This window comes from Lepidochelys kempii, chromosome 23 (genome assembly GCF_965140285.1).
Source record: "Lepidochelys kempii isolate rLepKem1 chromosome 23, rLepKem1.hap1, whole genome shotgun sequence".
NCBI lineage: Eukaryota > Metazoa > Chordata > Testudines > Cheloniidae > Lepidochelys > Lepidochelys kempii.
This window is the reverse complement of record NC_136402.1, coordinates 17514099-17527744: the sequence shown is the minus strand read 5'-3', so window position 1 is coordinate 17527744 and position 13646 is coordinate 17514099. Positions and strand designations below refer to the sequence as shown.

Below are 13646 nucleotides of genomic sequence, written 5' to 3'. Positions count from 1 at the left end.
CGCACCCAGCAGCTGGGGGGAGGCAGGCTTTATTCAGGCAGGGGCCGGGGGCACAGGAGCGGCGGTCGCTGGGCGGGGGCAGCAGAAGCGGAGACGAGCGGCGACTTCTCACAGGGTCCGGTGCAGCCCCTCGACCAGCTCGGCGTAGTGGGGCTCTGGGGGAAGAACAGGGGCTGAGGCTGGTGGAAGCCCCTCACTCCCGACCTGCAGCCCCACCCCCCTGCCCCGTAGGCCCTGCTGGTGCCCCTCACTCCTGCTCCGCAGCCCCCTAGGCTCCCCCCCAATACTGCCGGTGCCCCTCACTCCCAACCCTCAGCCCCCTGCTTGCCCAGCCCTGGACTCTGCCCCCCGCCCCGCAGGCCTGGGTAGCCAAGCCCAGGGCTGTCCCCTCACCGTGGTGGGGCTGGATGTGGCCGTGCCGGATGAGGAAATCCAGGGCGACCAGCGCGCAGTTGGGTTTGAAGTCACCTGAGGCGATGGCGTTCTTCACCTGTGGGGGTGAGAGCAGCTGTGGGCGGGTGGCCTTCCACTGAGCGGCAGCCACCTCTGGGGCGGAGCAGCTGGGGAACGGCCACACACAACAGTGCCCGGGGCTCCCTAAGAAATGTGATAAACAACACAACCTCCCTGGGGGCGGGGCAGCCACAGGGCAGGAGCGGCAGCACTAACTGCCTGGGGGGTGCCCATGCCCCCCTCCCTGCAGCACGGCATCCCCAGCACCCGGCCCTGACTGCCAGGGGCAAGAGCCCCTTGCCCAGCCCCACACTCTGCACCGCCCCCCAGCGCCCGGCCCTGACTGCCAGGGGCGAGTGCCCCCTGCCCAACCTCCCCCAGCGCCCGGCCCTGACTGCCAGGGGCGAGAGCCCCTTGCCCAGCCCCACCCTCTGTGCCGCCCCCCAGCGCCCGGCCCTGACTGCCAGGGGAGAGCACCCCCTGCTCACCTCATCTAGGCCCCACAGGTAAAACTCCTGCATCTCCCCGTCGCCCACACGGGGCTCGAAGTCTTCGGGCAGCTCCAGGTCGAAAACAAACTGGCACTCGGGGAAGATGCCCCGATGGTCCTCATAGGTGTAGCTGTGGGGGAGGGAAGGGGGTCAATGGGGGGGAACAGTGCCCACTTGGACCCTGCCTGGTTCCCCCCCACTGCCCCCCTGGAGATGGGCTCAGCACCCTGGCAGATCCAGGAGCTGGGGTGGGTCAGAGAAGAGAGGAAGGGGGAGGGGCTTGAGGGGTTAACCCCCCACCCCCCCGAGTTACCTGATGGTGCCCACAGGCTGGGCCTTGGCTGCCAGCGTGGGGGGGATGCAGGCCTCCTCCTGGCACTCCTTCACCAGCGTCTCCATCACCCCCAGCCCCGCCGCGATGCCCCCCGCCGCCTGTGGGACAGCAGGGAGTGAGGGTGGTGCCCTGCATGTGGGGTACTTCTCCCCGGGCCCCTCCAGCGTCGTACCTCCCCCAGGTCAGACCCATGCACCCCCCCCCCACACACACACACTGTACCCTGCCAGGGGCAGAACCAGAGCCCCCCCCCCACACACGCACGCATTACCCCCACCATGTCAGACCCATGGGTGCAGCCAGCTGTGTCAGAACCATCCCCCTGCTATGGGGGGGTGGGAGATTCCCTGCCCCCTCCCCCGCCGCTGGAGCTCTGCCCCCTGCATCCAGGGCCGTGCCCCTCCCCTGCGGTGCCCCCCTCACCAGGTTGTCCAGCCGGCCGGGGTAGGTGGGCTTGGTGGGGGCGCGGCGGCCGAGCCACATGCAGGGGCGGCCCCCGCGCCAGGTGTAGCCATTCAGGTGGGTGCCGTAGCAGCGAACCCCCAGGAGCGCTGAGGGGGGGGGGGAGGGTCAGTCGGGGGTGTGGGATTTCCCCACCCTGGGGGAGCAGGAGCAACCCCAGGCCATCACTCTGCCCCCCAGCTCCTCCCCTCCCCACTCCACCCCCCCGCCCTCCTGTCTGCCCTGCCCACCCCATTCCACACCCCCACTCTACCCCCACTCTGCCCCCCAGCTCCTCTCCTCCCCACTCCACCCCCCCGCCCTCCTGTCTGCCCTGCCCACCCCATTCCACACCCCCACTCTACCCCCACTCTGCCCCCCAGCTCCTCCCCTCCCCACTCCACCCCCCCGCCCTCCTGTCTGCCCTGCCCACCCCATTCCACACCCCCACTCTACCCCCACTCTGCCCCCCAGGTCCTCCCCTCCCCACTCCACCCCCTCCCTCTTGTCTGCCCTCCCCACCCCATTCCACACCCCCACTATCCCCCCTCTCCCTTCCCCCGCTGTGCCCCGCAGGCTTCCCCAGCAGGACTCACCGGTGGCCGCGCGCTCCATGCTGAACAGAGGCGGGTCGCAGAACCGGGGCATCACCTCATAGTGCTGCAAGGACAAGGGGGCCAGCTGAGAGAACCCAGGAGTCCGGGATCCCCGCCCCCCCCCCCGTGGTTAGGGGCTCTAACCACTAGACATCCCTCCCCTCCCAGAGCCAGGATGGGACCCAGGAGTCCCTCCACTCCCCCGCGGGGGCTGGGCACCCGGCCTCACCTCGTCTCTCCATTCACGCAGGCAGGGGAAAGCCCCCAGGTCCCGCAGCTCCGCGAGCACCTGCCCCACGGCGGCCGTGCGCTGCTGGGGGGACGCCAGGTGTGGGTGGAGCTCAACGTGGCCGGGCCCGGGGCAGACGCTGAACACAGCCGGGTAGCCCTGGAGCCGCTGGGCTACCGGGGCGGGCACGGAGCCCACGCGCTGCCCCGCCACCAGGAACGGCAGGCACTGGTCCCGGGACGAGCCTGGGGAGAGGGCCACGGTTAGACCCCCCCACGCAGACACCCTGCAGCTCAGTGCTCCCCCTGCAGCCCCTGCCCCCGCACAGCACCCCCTGAGCGTCCCCTGCAGCACCGAGCCCCCCAAATTCTTCCTGCAGTTCAGTGCCCCCCAAGCCCCTCTATAGGACTGTGCCTCCCCCCACTTCTCCCACAGCATGGCGCCCCCACCTGCTCCCCGTGGCTAGAGCCCCCTGAGCCCCCCCACCTGTCCCTTTAATTAGCTCTGTGGCCCCCTCCCGCCACTAAATCCTGCCCCTTTAACAGTTAAAGGGGGTCACAAGTCTCCCAGCTCCCCGCCCGGCCCCTTTAAGTAGTGAAGCACGTGAGTGAGTCCCAGCCATTCCCGCCGGCGAATTCCTGCCCCGCCCCTTTAATAACAACAGACCATTCGTTTCTGTCGGCTCAATTCTCTCCTCACAGCCGCACCTTTAAGAATTAAAGGGCAGTAGGTTATTTTCTGTCGGCTCATTTTCCACCCCTCCTTCCCCTTTAAGAATTAAAGGTCCGTAGCCAGTATTGTTTGACGGCTGACATTTCCCCTTCGCTCACCTCCCCTTTAAGAATTAAAGGGGCGGCCAGGGCCTCATCTCGTGTCGGCCGATTGCAGCAGGCGCCGCTTTCAGGAGCCGGTTACCATGGCCACGCGCCCGCCCCGCCCCGCTAGGCCCCGCCCCGCACCGGGCTCGTGGAAATTGTTCATCCGCTTCAGCAGCTCCCGGACCCGCTCGGACCACGCGGGGCCGCCATGACACCCCCGGACCCGCCTCCAGCCAATCACAGTCGAGCGGCTTTCGCCTCAGGCCCCGCCCCCTCGCCAATCAGGGGCCGAGCGGGTCCGTCTCCCCCCCCGACCAATCGAATCACGAGGCAAGTTGTAAAACCCGCCCCCTCCCGCCTCTCTGAACTGAGACTCCTCCTCAAGCCACGCCCTTAGTAGTTGTTGGCCAATCAGCTGGCAGGCTCCCTCCTGGCCACGCCCTCTCTCCACAGTTTGCCAATTGGGTGGCAGGACCCCTGCCTGGCTACGCCCTCGCTCCACAGCTGGCCAATGGGGTGGCAGGATCCCGGGCCTGCCTCAGCCCTCCCCACCCCACCCCAGCCCCACTCGGAGCCTCTGCAGCCAGACTCAGGAGTTTGGGGCCCTCCTCCCGCCGTGGCTCCACCCCTCCATAGGCCCCACCCCCAGTGTAGGGGGACCCAGTGTCCCCCCTCTGGCCCCTCCCCCGGGGGCAGGCAGGGACCCCTCCCCCATGACAGGCACAGCTGGGGGGGGGGCAGCTCGGGGTGACTCCCTCGGCTGGCAGCAGCAGTAGCCTGTTACCCGGCTGGGGGACACACAGAGGAATCGGGGCCCGGCCGCGACCATCACAGGTTTATTGGCAGCTGGTCACAGAAAGGCCAGTGGGGGCACAGGGCAGGGGGACACGCAAGGGCCCCCCGCAGAGGGGCAGCCCCTGGCCCCCCCACTCCCACTCAGGGCGGCCAAGGGGCACCTTCGTCTTCCAGCCGCGGGAGGGGAGACGGCCCGGGAGCAGCCCACGCGGGGTTAAGGCCCTGGGCCGCAATAAATACGGGAGCGGGGGGCGGACCCAGGAGTCCGGGGAGAGATGGAGAAAGACGAATCTGGCTCGGCGGGACGGAGGGACCCGGGCGTCCGGACGGCTCAGCTCTCAGCTCCGCGTGCCGGTGACCTGGAGCCGGGGGGAGCCCGGCTCAGGTGTGCTCCATGGGGGGGTCGCAGTCCAGGCGCAGGGCGGCCAGGGGCCCCAGGCTGCCGTCGAGCTCCGGGGGCGGGCGGGCGGCCAGGGCCTGGCGCAGGCGGCTCAACCACTGCTGCTTGTCGAAGGCGTCGGCCGCCTGCAGTGTGTGGGCCCGGGCCCCGGCGCTGACCCGCAGGCAGCTCCTGCCTGGGGGGGAAGGGAGGGCAGGGGGGTCAAAGCGGGGGGCTGCCCCGCTACCAGCCAGCCCCAGCCCCTAGCCCCCCATCCCAGTCAGCCCCTCCCCAGTTAGACTGTCCCTCGCTTGCCCCCCAACGCCTATCTCAGACCCCCCAAGCTGGCCCCCCACCCCAACCAGCTCCAGCCTCCAGCAGCAGGCGTCAACCTGGGGGGCAGGGATCCCAGTGGGGGATGGGCCAGGGGAATCCCAGCAGAGCAGGGGGGCACCTACCGCGCTCACGCAGGGCCCCCCCAAGCCGGGCCCCCCCGTCAGGCAGGTCCTGCACCTCCAGCTGGCCGACGGGCAGGGGGGGCCCCTGGAGCTGGAAGACGACCTGCTCCCCCTGCAGGACGGGCCGGGTCAGCACCAGCGCCTCCTGGAACAGGAACACATGCAGCCTCTGCAGGGAGAGGGGGGTCAGGACACCTGGGTTCCTGCCCCGGCTCCGGCAGGGGAGTGGGCTCTAGTGGTTAGAGCGGGGAGGGAGGGGCGTGGAGCCAGGACTCCTGGGTTCTCTCGCTGTAACCCAAGCTTGGAGATAGTTTCCCCGACCCCTGGCACCCCACAATGCCCAGCCCCTGGGCACCTGCCAGTGCCCACCCCCTGCCCCCAACCCCCTGCTGTGCCCCATCCTATGGCAACCCCAGACCCTGCCCCCCAGTGCTCGGCCTCTGCCCCCCCAGTGCCCAGCCTCCTGCCCCTCAGTGCCCCACCCTATGGCAACCCCAGCCCCCTGCCCCCCAGTGCCCAACCTCCTGCCCCCTGGCACCCTCCCAGCGCTCAGCCCCCCAGCACACCCCAGCGCCCCACCCTATGGCGACCCCAGTGCCCAGCCCCCTGCCCCCCAGTCCCCCTGCCCAGCTCCCCACGGCACCATGCCGCCTAGCGCCCAGCCCTGGCTGAGGGGAGGCGGCCACGGTGGGAGGCTGGTACCTGCCCCTTGCTGTTGCGGAGGTCCCCGTGGCAGAGCAGCAGGCTGGAGCAGTCGATGCCGGGGTGCCGGGGAGCCCCCTCGGGGTAGCTCAGCCGTTGCTGGTAGAAGCGGCACTCGGCCTCCCCCGTCTTCCTGTTGATCAGCCCCACCAGGTCCTGGGCCAGCGCCACCTGCCCCCCATGGGTCACTGGTCAGCGGGGTCCTCGCCTGTCCTGCGGGGTGCTCGGGGACCCTCTGCCCCCCACACTGTGCTACCCCCTCCCTGCGGGGCACATGGGGACCCTCTGCCCCCCCCACGGTGCTACCCCCTCCCTGCGGGGCGCATGGGCACCCTCTGTCCCCCCCCACCTTGCTACCCCCTCCCTGTGGGGCGCATGGGCACCCTCTGCCCCCACCTCCCCCTCTTTGTGGTATTAACCAACCCCTCGCAGTGGGAGGGGGTCCCGTCCCTCCCCCGTGCCCTGGCTCTCACCGCCCGCTGCAGGGGCGCCTGGTCGGGGTGCTCGGGGGGCGTCTGGCGCAGCACCTCCCGCAGCAGCAGGGGGTACTTGACCAGGCGGCTGCGGGGCAGGTCCAGGAAGCTCCAAAGCTCCAGCTTGCGGCTGAAGGCCGACTCCTGGCACAGGCGCAGGAATTCCCCCACCGCCGGCTCCTGCTTGCGGCGGTCCAGCCGCGCCTTGGCCCACACCTGGTGGCAGCAGTAGGATTCGTAGGCCCGCAGCCCGGGCAGCTGTGGGGGGGAGACGCCAAGAGAGGGGGAGCGCTGGGGTGTGGGGCTGCCGTTCCTGATACCCACACACACCAGGCCAGGGGTCCCCGTCCCCCCTCCTGTGGGGCCACATTCCCCGCTCCCAGGCTGGGCTGGGGGGTCCAGTTACACCTCCCCCTCCCCAGACACTACACAAAGCCCCACTGCCCAGCCGGGGGAACCCCTCCCCCCACCCTCTTCCCTCCTGGGGGGGGGTCTCCCCATTCCTGGTTCCCCACCCTCCCTCATTTCCTCCTGCCCCTCCCCAGTATTCCCCACCTCCTTCCCTCAAACCCCTTGTCCTTCCCCTTGGCCCCCCATGTCCATCCTCCTCCCCATAGCTCCACTCCCAACCCCATGCTCCCCCCTCCTAACATCCCCAGCCCCATAAATGTCACCCCCCCATTGACCCCAGCCTCTCCCCCCAGCCCTTACCCAGTCCAGCAGGGTGGGTCCCAGCTCAGGCACCGTCCCGTCCTCCTGCCTCAGACCCAGCAGCCGCCCCAGCAAGTCTGCAAAAGGGGGGGGTCAGTGCAGGGATCAGGCCGTAGGGCGAGCAGCCTCCTGCGGGGGCGCCAGGACGGGGGGAAATAGCGGCAAAGTGGACTCCCCCCCACCCCCCACCCATGGGGCAGGGAGCCTCCCCCGCACCCAGCCGGTGTCGCGCTGCCCCCCAGTGGCGCCCGGCGGAATTGCAGCCTGTACCTTCGTGCAGCGGCGCCAGGGAATCCAGGGTCCCGAAGATCTCGCGCAGCTCGGCCTCGGGCAGGATGGCCAGCGTCAGCATCGGCTCGTAGTAGTTCTGCAAGGGGCAGGGGGTGAGCGTGCCCACCACAGCCCCCCAAATCCCTCTGCAGCACAGCGCCCCCCGCTTCTTCCACTGTCCAGTGCCCCCCACAGCCCCCCAAATCCCCCACAGCACAGCGCCCCCCACAGCCCCCCAAATCCCTCTGCAGCACAGCGCCCCCTGCTTCTTCCACTGTCCAGTGCCCCCCACAGCCCCCCAAATCCCCCACAGCACAGCACCCCCCACAGCCCCCCAAATCCCTCCACAGCACAGCACCCCCCGCTTCTTCCCACTGCCCAGCGCCCCCCACAGCCCCCCCGATTCCCCCACAGCACAGCGCCCCCCGCTTTCTCCCACTGCCCAGCGCCCCCCACAGCCCCCCCAATTCCCCCACAGCACAGCGCCCCCCACAGCCCCCCAAATCCCTCCACAGCACAGCACCCCCTGCTTCCTCCCACTGCCCAGCGCCCCCCACAGCCCCCCCAATTCCCCCACAGCACAGCGCCCCCCACAGCCCTCCCAATTCCCCCACAGCACAGCACCCCCCGCTTCCTCCCACTGCCCAGCGCCCCCCACAGCCCCCCCAATTCCCCCACAGCACAGCGCCCCCCACAGCCCCCCAAATCCCTCCACAGCACAGCACCCCCCGCTTCCTCCCACTGCCCAGCGCCCCCCACAGCCCCCCCAATTCCCCCACAGCACAGCGCCCCCCACAGCCCTCCCAATTCCCCCACAGCACAGCACCCCCTGCTTCTTCCACTGTCCAGTGCCCCCCACAGCCCCCCAAATCCCCCACAGCACAGCGCCCCCCACAGCCCCCCAAATCCCTCCACAGCACAGCACCCCCCGCTTCCTCCCACTGCCCAGCGCCCCCCACAGCCCCCCACTTCCCCCACAGCACAGCGCCCCCCACAGCCCTCCCAATTCCCCCACAGCACAGCACCCCCCACTTCCTCCCACTGCCCAGCGCTCCCCACAGCCCTCCCAATTCCCCCACAGCACAGTGGCCCCCACAGTCCCCCAATTTCCCACCACAGCCCAGCGCCCCCCACAGCCCCCCAAATCCCTCTGCAGCAGAGCCCCCCTGCTTCGTCCCGCTGCCCACAACCCCCCTCTGCCCCCAATCCCCTGCTGCACAGAACCCCCTACTGAGCCCCCCGCTTTGCCCCACAGCACAGTGGCCCCCCTAACAGAGCACCCCCTGCTGAGCCTCCCACAACGCTGAGCCCCTCTCTGCCCCCCGCTGGGACCCCACCTCCCAGCACCATAGCCCAGCAGCATAGCACCAGCCCCCCCGAGCCCCCCCCTGCTTCCCCCGCAGCACAGTGCACCCTGCTGAGCCCCCCACTTCACCCTGCTGGGACCCCACCCCCCAGCACCGCTCATCTAGCGGGGGGGGGGGGGAGGTACCTTCTTCACCAGGTTCAAATCTGCCACCAGTTGCTGCTCCCCCTGCATCAGCTCGAAGATCACCTGGGGAGGGAGGGTCAGGGTCAGGCTAAGCCCGCAGATACCCCCGTGGTACCCCCCGACCCTGCTCCCCGGCCTGGCTCCTCCCTCCCCATCTGACTCCTCCCGCACCTGCTCCCAGGCCCACCCCTGCCTGGCTCCTCCCCCAGCCCCAGCCCCGCCCCCAGCCTGGCTCCTCCCCCACCTTGCTCTATGCCCCGCCCCTGGCTGACTCCTCCCCCACCTGCTCCCAGCCCTGCCCTTAGCTCCTCCCCACCTTACTCCATGCCCCGCCCCTAGCCTGGCTCCTCCCCCACCGTGTTTCATGCCCCACCCCCAGCCTCGCTACTCCTCCAGCTCCTTCATGCCCCACTCCCCAGGCTCCTCCCCTTGCCTGCTGGCCCCGCCTCCTGTGCCTGGCCCCGCCCCTCACCTCCTGGCGTTTCACCTCACGGGCCGAGAGCTCCTCACTGACCCGATCGAAGGTCTCGCTCCAGAGTTTGCTGCTGCGGCGCCGGCAGCCCCCAGCCCGGGGAGGCGGGATGTAGCCTGGGGGGCGGGGCTCCGTCTTGAAGCTGATGGACCTCTGGGGTGTGAGGGGGCAGGATGGACAGTGATTGGCTGAGAGTGGAATACGGACCCCGCCCCCCTTCACCCATCTCCCAGGGTGCCCCCTCCCGCCCAGCCCCGCATCCCCATCCTCAGGGGACCCCCCCATCTCACCCCCTCCCTCTGCTGGAAGGGGCTGGCGACAGCCCTGCTCTGTGTGTCCTGGCCCCCATAGTGCCGGGATGAGGGGGATCCCTGGGTACCTGGATCGACTGGCTCAGGCGTTTCAGGGGTGTCACCTTGGCCGAGGGGGGCCCCGGGGCCGACAGGGTCTTGGCGACAGGTTTCACCCGCTTGGTGCAGGGCTCCTGGGGAGGAAAGCGGTGGGGGGGGGGCGTCACCAGGCCCGGCTCAGTACTGGGGGGGCTGGACCCAGACAATGGGCCCCTGGGAACTATTTATAGACCCGGCTTCCTGCCACCAGCAAACAATCCAGGGGCTTCCGGGCAGGAAAAGAGAGAAACAGACCAGCCTTGGTGTATCCCCCCTGCCCCCCAGCTCCTCCGGTGCCCCTCACTCCTGATCCTCAGCCCCTGCTAGCCCAGCCCTGGTGTATCCCCCATGCCTGCTGGTGCCCCTCACTCCCGGCTAGCCCAGCCCTGGGCTCCCCCCAGCTCTACCGGTGTCCCTCACTCCCGACCCACAGCCCCTGCTAGTCCAGCCCTGGTAAATCCCCCCTGCCCCCCGTCTGCGGGTGCCCCTCACTCCTGACCCGCAGCCCCCGGCTAGCCCAGCCCTGCGGGTGCCCCTCACTCCCGACCCACAGCCCCTGCTAGTCCAGCCCTGGTAAATCCCCCCTGCCCCCCGTCTGCGGGTGCCCCTCACTCCTGACCCGCAGCCCCCGGCTAGCCCAGCCCTGCGGGTGCCCCTCACTCCTGACCCGCAGCCCCCGGCTAGCCCAGCCCTGCGGGTGCCCCTCACTCCTGACCCGCAGCCCCCGGCTAGCCCAGCCCTGCGGGTGCCCCTCACTCCTGACCCCGCAGCCCCCGGCTAGCCAGCCCTGCGGGTGCCCCTCACTCTGACCCGCAGCCCCCGGCTAGCCCAGCCCTGCGGGTGCCCCTCACTCCTGACCCGCAGCCCCTGCTAGTCCAGCCCTGGTAAATCCCCCCCTGCCCCCTGTCTGCGGGTGCCCCTCACTCCTGATCCGCAGCCCCCGGCTAGCCCAGCCCAGCCCTGCGGGTGCCCCTCACTGCTGACCCGCAGCCCCCTGCGCGCTGAGCCCTGGGCTCCCCACTGCAGGGCATGGGGAAGGGGTCATGGAGGGGATGGGGGAGGGTCCCACTGTGACACCACGTCTGTCTGCTCAGCCAATCTGCTGTCAAGGAGATGCCCCCCACTCCACGCCTCAGCCAATTGCAGAGCGGGGTGAGGACCTCTCCCCTATGTACAGGACCCTTCTCCCTGCAGCCAATCACCACGCCCCGTTCCTCCAGTCACGCCCCCTGCCATAGCACAACCAACCACAGAGAAACACTCCGCACCCCTGCCAGCAAGCTGACCACACCCACTAGCCAAAGAAGCCCCGCCTACCGCTACGATTTAAAGGGGCCAGGCCAGAATTCAACCATCCCCACGTGTGTGGGGGTGTGTGTGTGGGGGGGGGGGGGAGAATCAGTGGGAATGAAGGGGGACAGCGTGGGGGGAAGAGCTACTAGTGGGCAGATAAGGATAAAATGACGGGGAGCTAGTCGGGGGAGGGTCCTGTCCTGGCAGAGGGAGGGTCTCACCTTGTCATCAGAGGTCTGGGGCTCAGGCCCCTGCTGCCCCATGCCAGGCACCCCTGCTGCTTCCGTTTCTTCTGCCAGAGAGAGAGGGGGGTCAGAGCCCAGATTCAGGGGGACCCTGCCCCATCTCCCAGACCCCCATCCCCACGGCCACCCCATCCCATCTCCCAGACCCCCTGTCTCCGTCCCCACAGCCACCCCGCCCCACCCCATCTCCCAGACCTCCTGTGCCCATTCCCACGGCCACCCCACCCCAGATTTCCCACCCCTAGACACCCCACCCCATCCCCCAGATCTCCCAGACCCCCTGTTCCCATCCCCACAGCCACCCCGCCCCATTTCCCAGACCGTCTGTCACCATCCCCTCAGCCCTCCCATCTCCCAGACCCCCATCCCCACAGTTACCCTACCCCATCTCCAGAACCCCTGTCTCTGTCCCCATGGCCACTCCACCCACACCCCAAAGCTCCAACGTCCACTCCAGCCTTGCCCTCCCCCACTCACCCCCGAGCCCTCAGACAGGGACCCTGAGGTCTGGGATCGCTCCCGATGCACCGGGGGACCTGCAAACACACCGGGAAGGGGGTTACAAGAATGGGGTGCTGTGAGCTTCCTTCCAGCAGTGCAATGGGCACCCACAGACCCTGCTCCCCTGGGGTGCTGCGAGCTTCCTTCCAGCAGTGCTGTGGGGACACATCAAGAATGACATCCCACAACAAACTTATCTGAAGTTTGGTGCTACGTTATGGGGAACTGTAATTCCCCTGGCTACCCCGGATGTCGCGAGCCTGGGGAGGCGCAAAATGGGGTGAGTTATTCTGGGCTGTGTTGGAGCAGGGGGGGGCTGAGAGCCAGGACTCCCGGGTTCTCTCCCCCAGCTCTGGGAGGGGAGTGGGGTCTACTGGGTTAGAGCAGCGGGGGCTGGGAGCCAGGACTCCTGGGTTCTCTCCCCAGCTCTGGGAGGGGAGTGGGGTCTACTGGTCAGAGCAGGAGGGGCTGGGAACCAGGATGCCTGGGTTCTCTCCCCAGCTTGGGGAGGGGAGTGGGGTCTCCTGAGTTACAGGAGAAGTCAGTGCCCCTTTTCTGTGCCTCAGTTGCCCCTGGGAGGTGACAATCTGGAATCCCCTGCTCTGTGCAGCATCCGCCCCTGTCTTTGTGGGGTGAGGAAGGTGCAGGATTTGGTACATTTCCCTCCCCCCCATCCCCCGGTGACCCTCTTACCATGATTCCTGCTCCGCCAGCCCCTCCTCATCCATGGTCACTCAGCGCATCCCTGGGCCCCCCTGCACCTGCCGCCTGCTCCCCTCGGCCCCCCAGGGCGCGGGTGGCTCGACACCAAGTCCCCGAAGCCAAGAGGCGCTTCCGTCCCTGTGGTTTCCTGCGCTAGGGGAGGCGGGGGGGGGGCAGTTCCTGTGTTTGTAGCGATTGCACCAAGGGTGCTGGCCCCACATTGCCCCGCCCAATGGCGCCCCCCAGTGCCCGGCCCTGCCTGCCAGGGGAGAGCACTCCCTGCCCAGCCCCCTACCTGGCTCCCTGCCCCCCAGCACCCCCCACCGCCTGGCCCTGCCTGCCAAGGGAGAGCACCCCCTGCCCAGCCCCCTCGCCCTGCTGCATGGCGCCCCGGCTTCGTTCTGCAGCTTGGGCAGGAGACAACCGCCTCCGTGATGCTCACCCACTTCCTTCCACCTCTCACTCCCCTCCAGGCAGGTCAGCCACAGACACGAAACAGACTACAGATGCAGGTTCTCTGCAGCAGTGCCCACTCCCTGCACAGAGACGGTTGGCCTGGCGCTTAGATGCAGCCACCTCTGGGGTGGGGCAGCTGGCGACCAGCTGCACATAACACAGCAAAAGGACAGGTGGGTCTCCCAGCGTTGAGATGCAGCCACCTCTGGGGCGGGGCAGCTGGGAACTGCTGCACATAAAGCCGCCCAAGGTCTGCCGTGCAGACTCCAGCCAGGCCGGGGGCCAGGAGAGAACTTATTTTCCTTATAATGTTTCCAGCTTCTAGGAATTTATTACAATAGCCAGGAAAAAAAAAATAACCAGGCTATGAAAAGCAACAGGGCTCTGGGGTGGCTCTGAGACATGGCTGGGGAAGGGTGGGGGGCACAGCTGTGCTTTGACTTGGTACCGTGCTGGGGGGGCCTGGCAGATGTGTTCCCCCATCTCCACAGCAACCCCACTGGGTGGCGTCCCTTTGCCCCAGACAGCCACCTCCTTCCCGCACTGCCCTATGCCCCACCTGCCCCACTCTGCAAATCCCCCCGCATTGCCCCAAGTCCCCCATATCCTGATCCACAGCTCCCCAAAGCCCCCTACCCCGCCCTCCAGTTCTCCACCCTGTCTTTGTTCCATGCCCCCTCTCTGGTGCTCCCCTAGGTGCTGGCGAGAGCTGGGGCTCCACAGCATGGATGGAATGGCACCAAGCCCACCACCAGACCCCACTCCCCTCCCCCAGCCGTGGAGAGAACCCAGGAGTCCCAGATCCCAGCCCCTGGCTCTAACCCACCAGACCCCACTCCCCTCCCCCAGCTGGGGAGAGAACCCAGGAGTCCTGGCTCCCAGGCCCCCCTCCCTGCTCTAACCACTAGCCCCCACTCCCCTCCCCCAGCCGTGGAGAGAACCCAGG

The 13646-nt window shown here is 68.6% G+C and overlaps 2 protein-coding genes across 3 annotated transcripts; both read right to left on the bottom strand.

Annotated features, from left to right (window-relative positions):
- Positions 1–13: 13 nt before the first annotated feature.
- LOC140902328 (uncharacterized) lies at positions 14–4191 on the bottom strand. The gene is made up of 9 exons (XM_073322301.2): positions 4164–4191; positions 3504–3620; positions 2545–2789; positions 2316–2379; positions 1702–1829; positions 1258–1376; positions 942–1074; positions 394–490; positions 14–155 (listed from the first exon to the last, which is right to left on the bottom strand). Exons 1-9 carry the CDS (start codon positions 4189–4191, stop codon positions 109–111), a joined length of 978 nt encoding a protein of 325 aa, XP_073178402.2. The 3' UTR covers positions 14–108.
- Positions 4060–11580, bottom strand: LOC140902326 (rho guanine nucleotide exchange factor 3-like). 2 transcript variants are annotated; one of them, XM_078850341.1, is made up of 11 exons: positions 11519–11568; positions 11018–11085; positions 9494–9598; positions 9115–9267; positions 8643–8705; positions 7151–7247; positions 6881–6957; positions 6170–6427; positions 5697–5867; positions 4995–5163; positions 4060–4732 (listed from the first exon to the last, which is right to left on the bottom strand). In XM_078850341.1, the coding sequence occupies exons 2-11, from the start codon at positions 11057–11059 to the stop codon at positions 4539–4541; spliced, it is 1329 nt and encodes a 442-aa protein (XP_078706467.1). In that variant the 5' UTR covers positions 11060–11085; positions 11519–11568; the 3' UTR covers positions 4060–4538. The 2 variants fall into 2 exon arrangements, with proteins under 2 accessions (XP_078706467.1, XP_073178400.2); XM_073322299.2 differs by having other exon boundaries at positions 4061–4732; positions 11018–11088; positions 11519–11580.
- Positions 11581–13646: the final 2066 nt, after the last annotated feature.

What these genes read in the sequence shown, in the direction of transcription:
- LOC140902328 (XM_073322301.2), bottom strand. Translation starts at nt 4,191, where the DNA reads ATGGTCGCGGCCGGGCCCCGATTCCTCT. An exon ending in GAACAATTTCCACGAGCCCG is followed by an intron (nt 2,790 to 3,503) that starts GTGCGGGGCGGG and finishes CCCTCTCCCCAG; the next exon opens with GCTCGTCCCGGGACCAGTGC. An exon ending in CAGCCTGTGGGCACCATCAG is followed by an intron (nt 1,075 to 1,257) that starts GTAACTCGGGGG and finishes CCTCCCCCACAG; the next exon opens with CTACACCTATGAGGACCATC.
- LOC140902326 (XM_073322299.2), bottom strand. Translation starts at nt 11,059, where the DNA reads ATGGGGCAGCAGGGGCCTGAGCCCCAGACCTCTGATGACAAG. An exon ending in CCCAGACCTCTGATGACAAG is followed by an intron (nt 9,599 to 11,017) that starts GTGAGACCCTCC and finishes TTTCCTCCCCAG; the next exon opens with GAGCCCTGCACCAAGCGGGT. An exon ending in ATTTGAACCTGGTGAAGAAG is followed by an intron (nt 7,248 to 8,642) that starts GTACCTCCCCCC and finishes TGCCCCTTGCAG; the next exon opens with AACTACTACGAGCCGATGCT.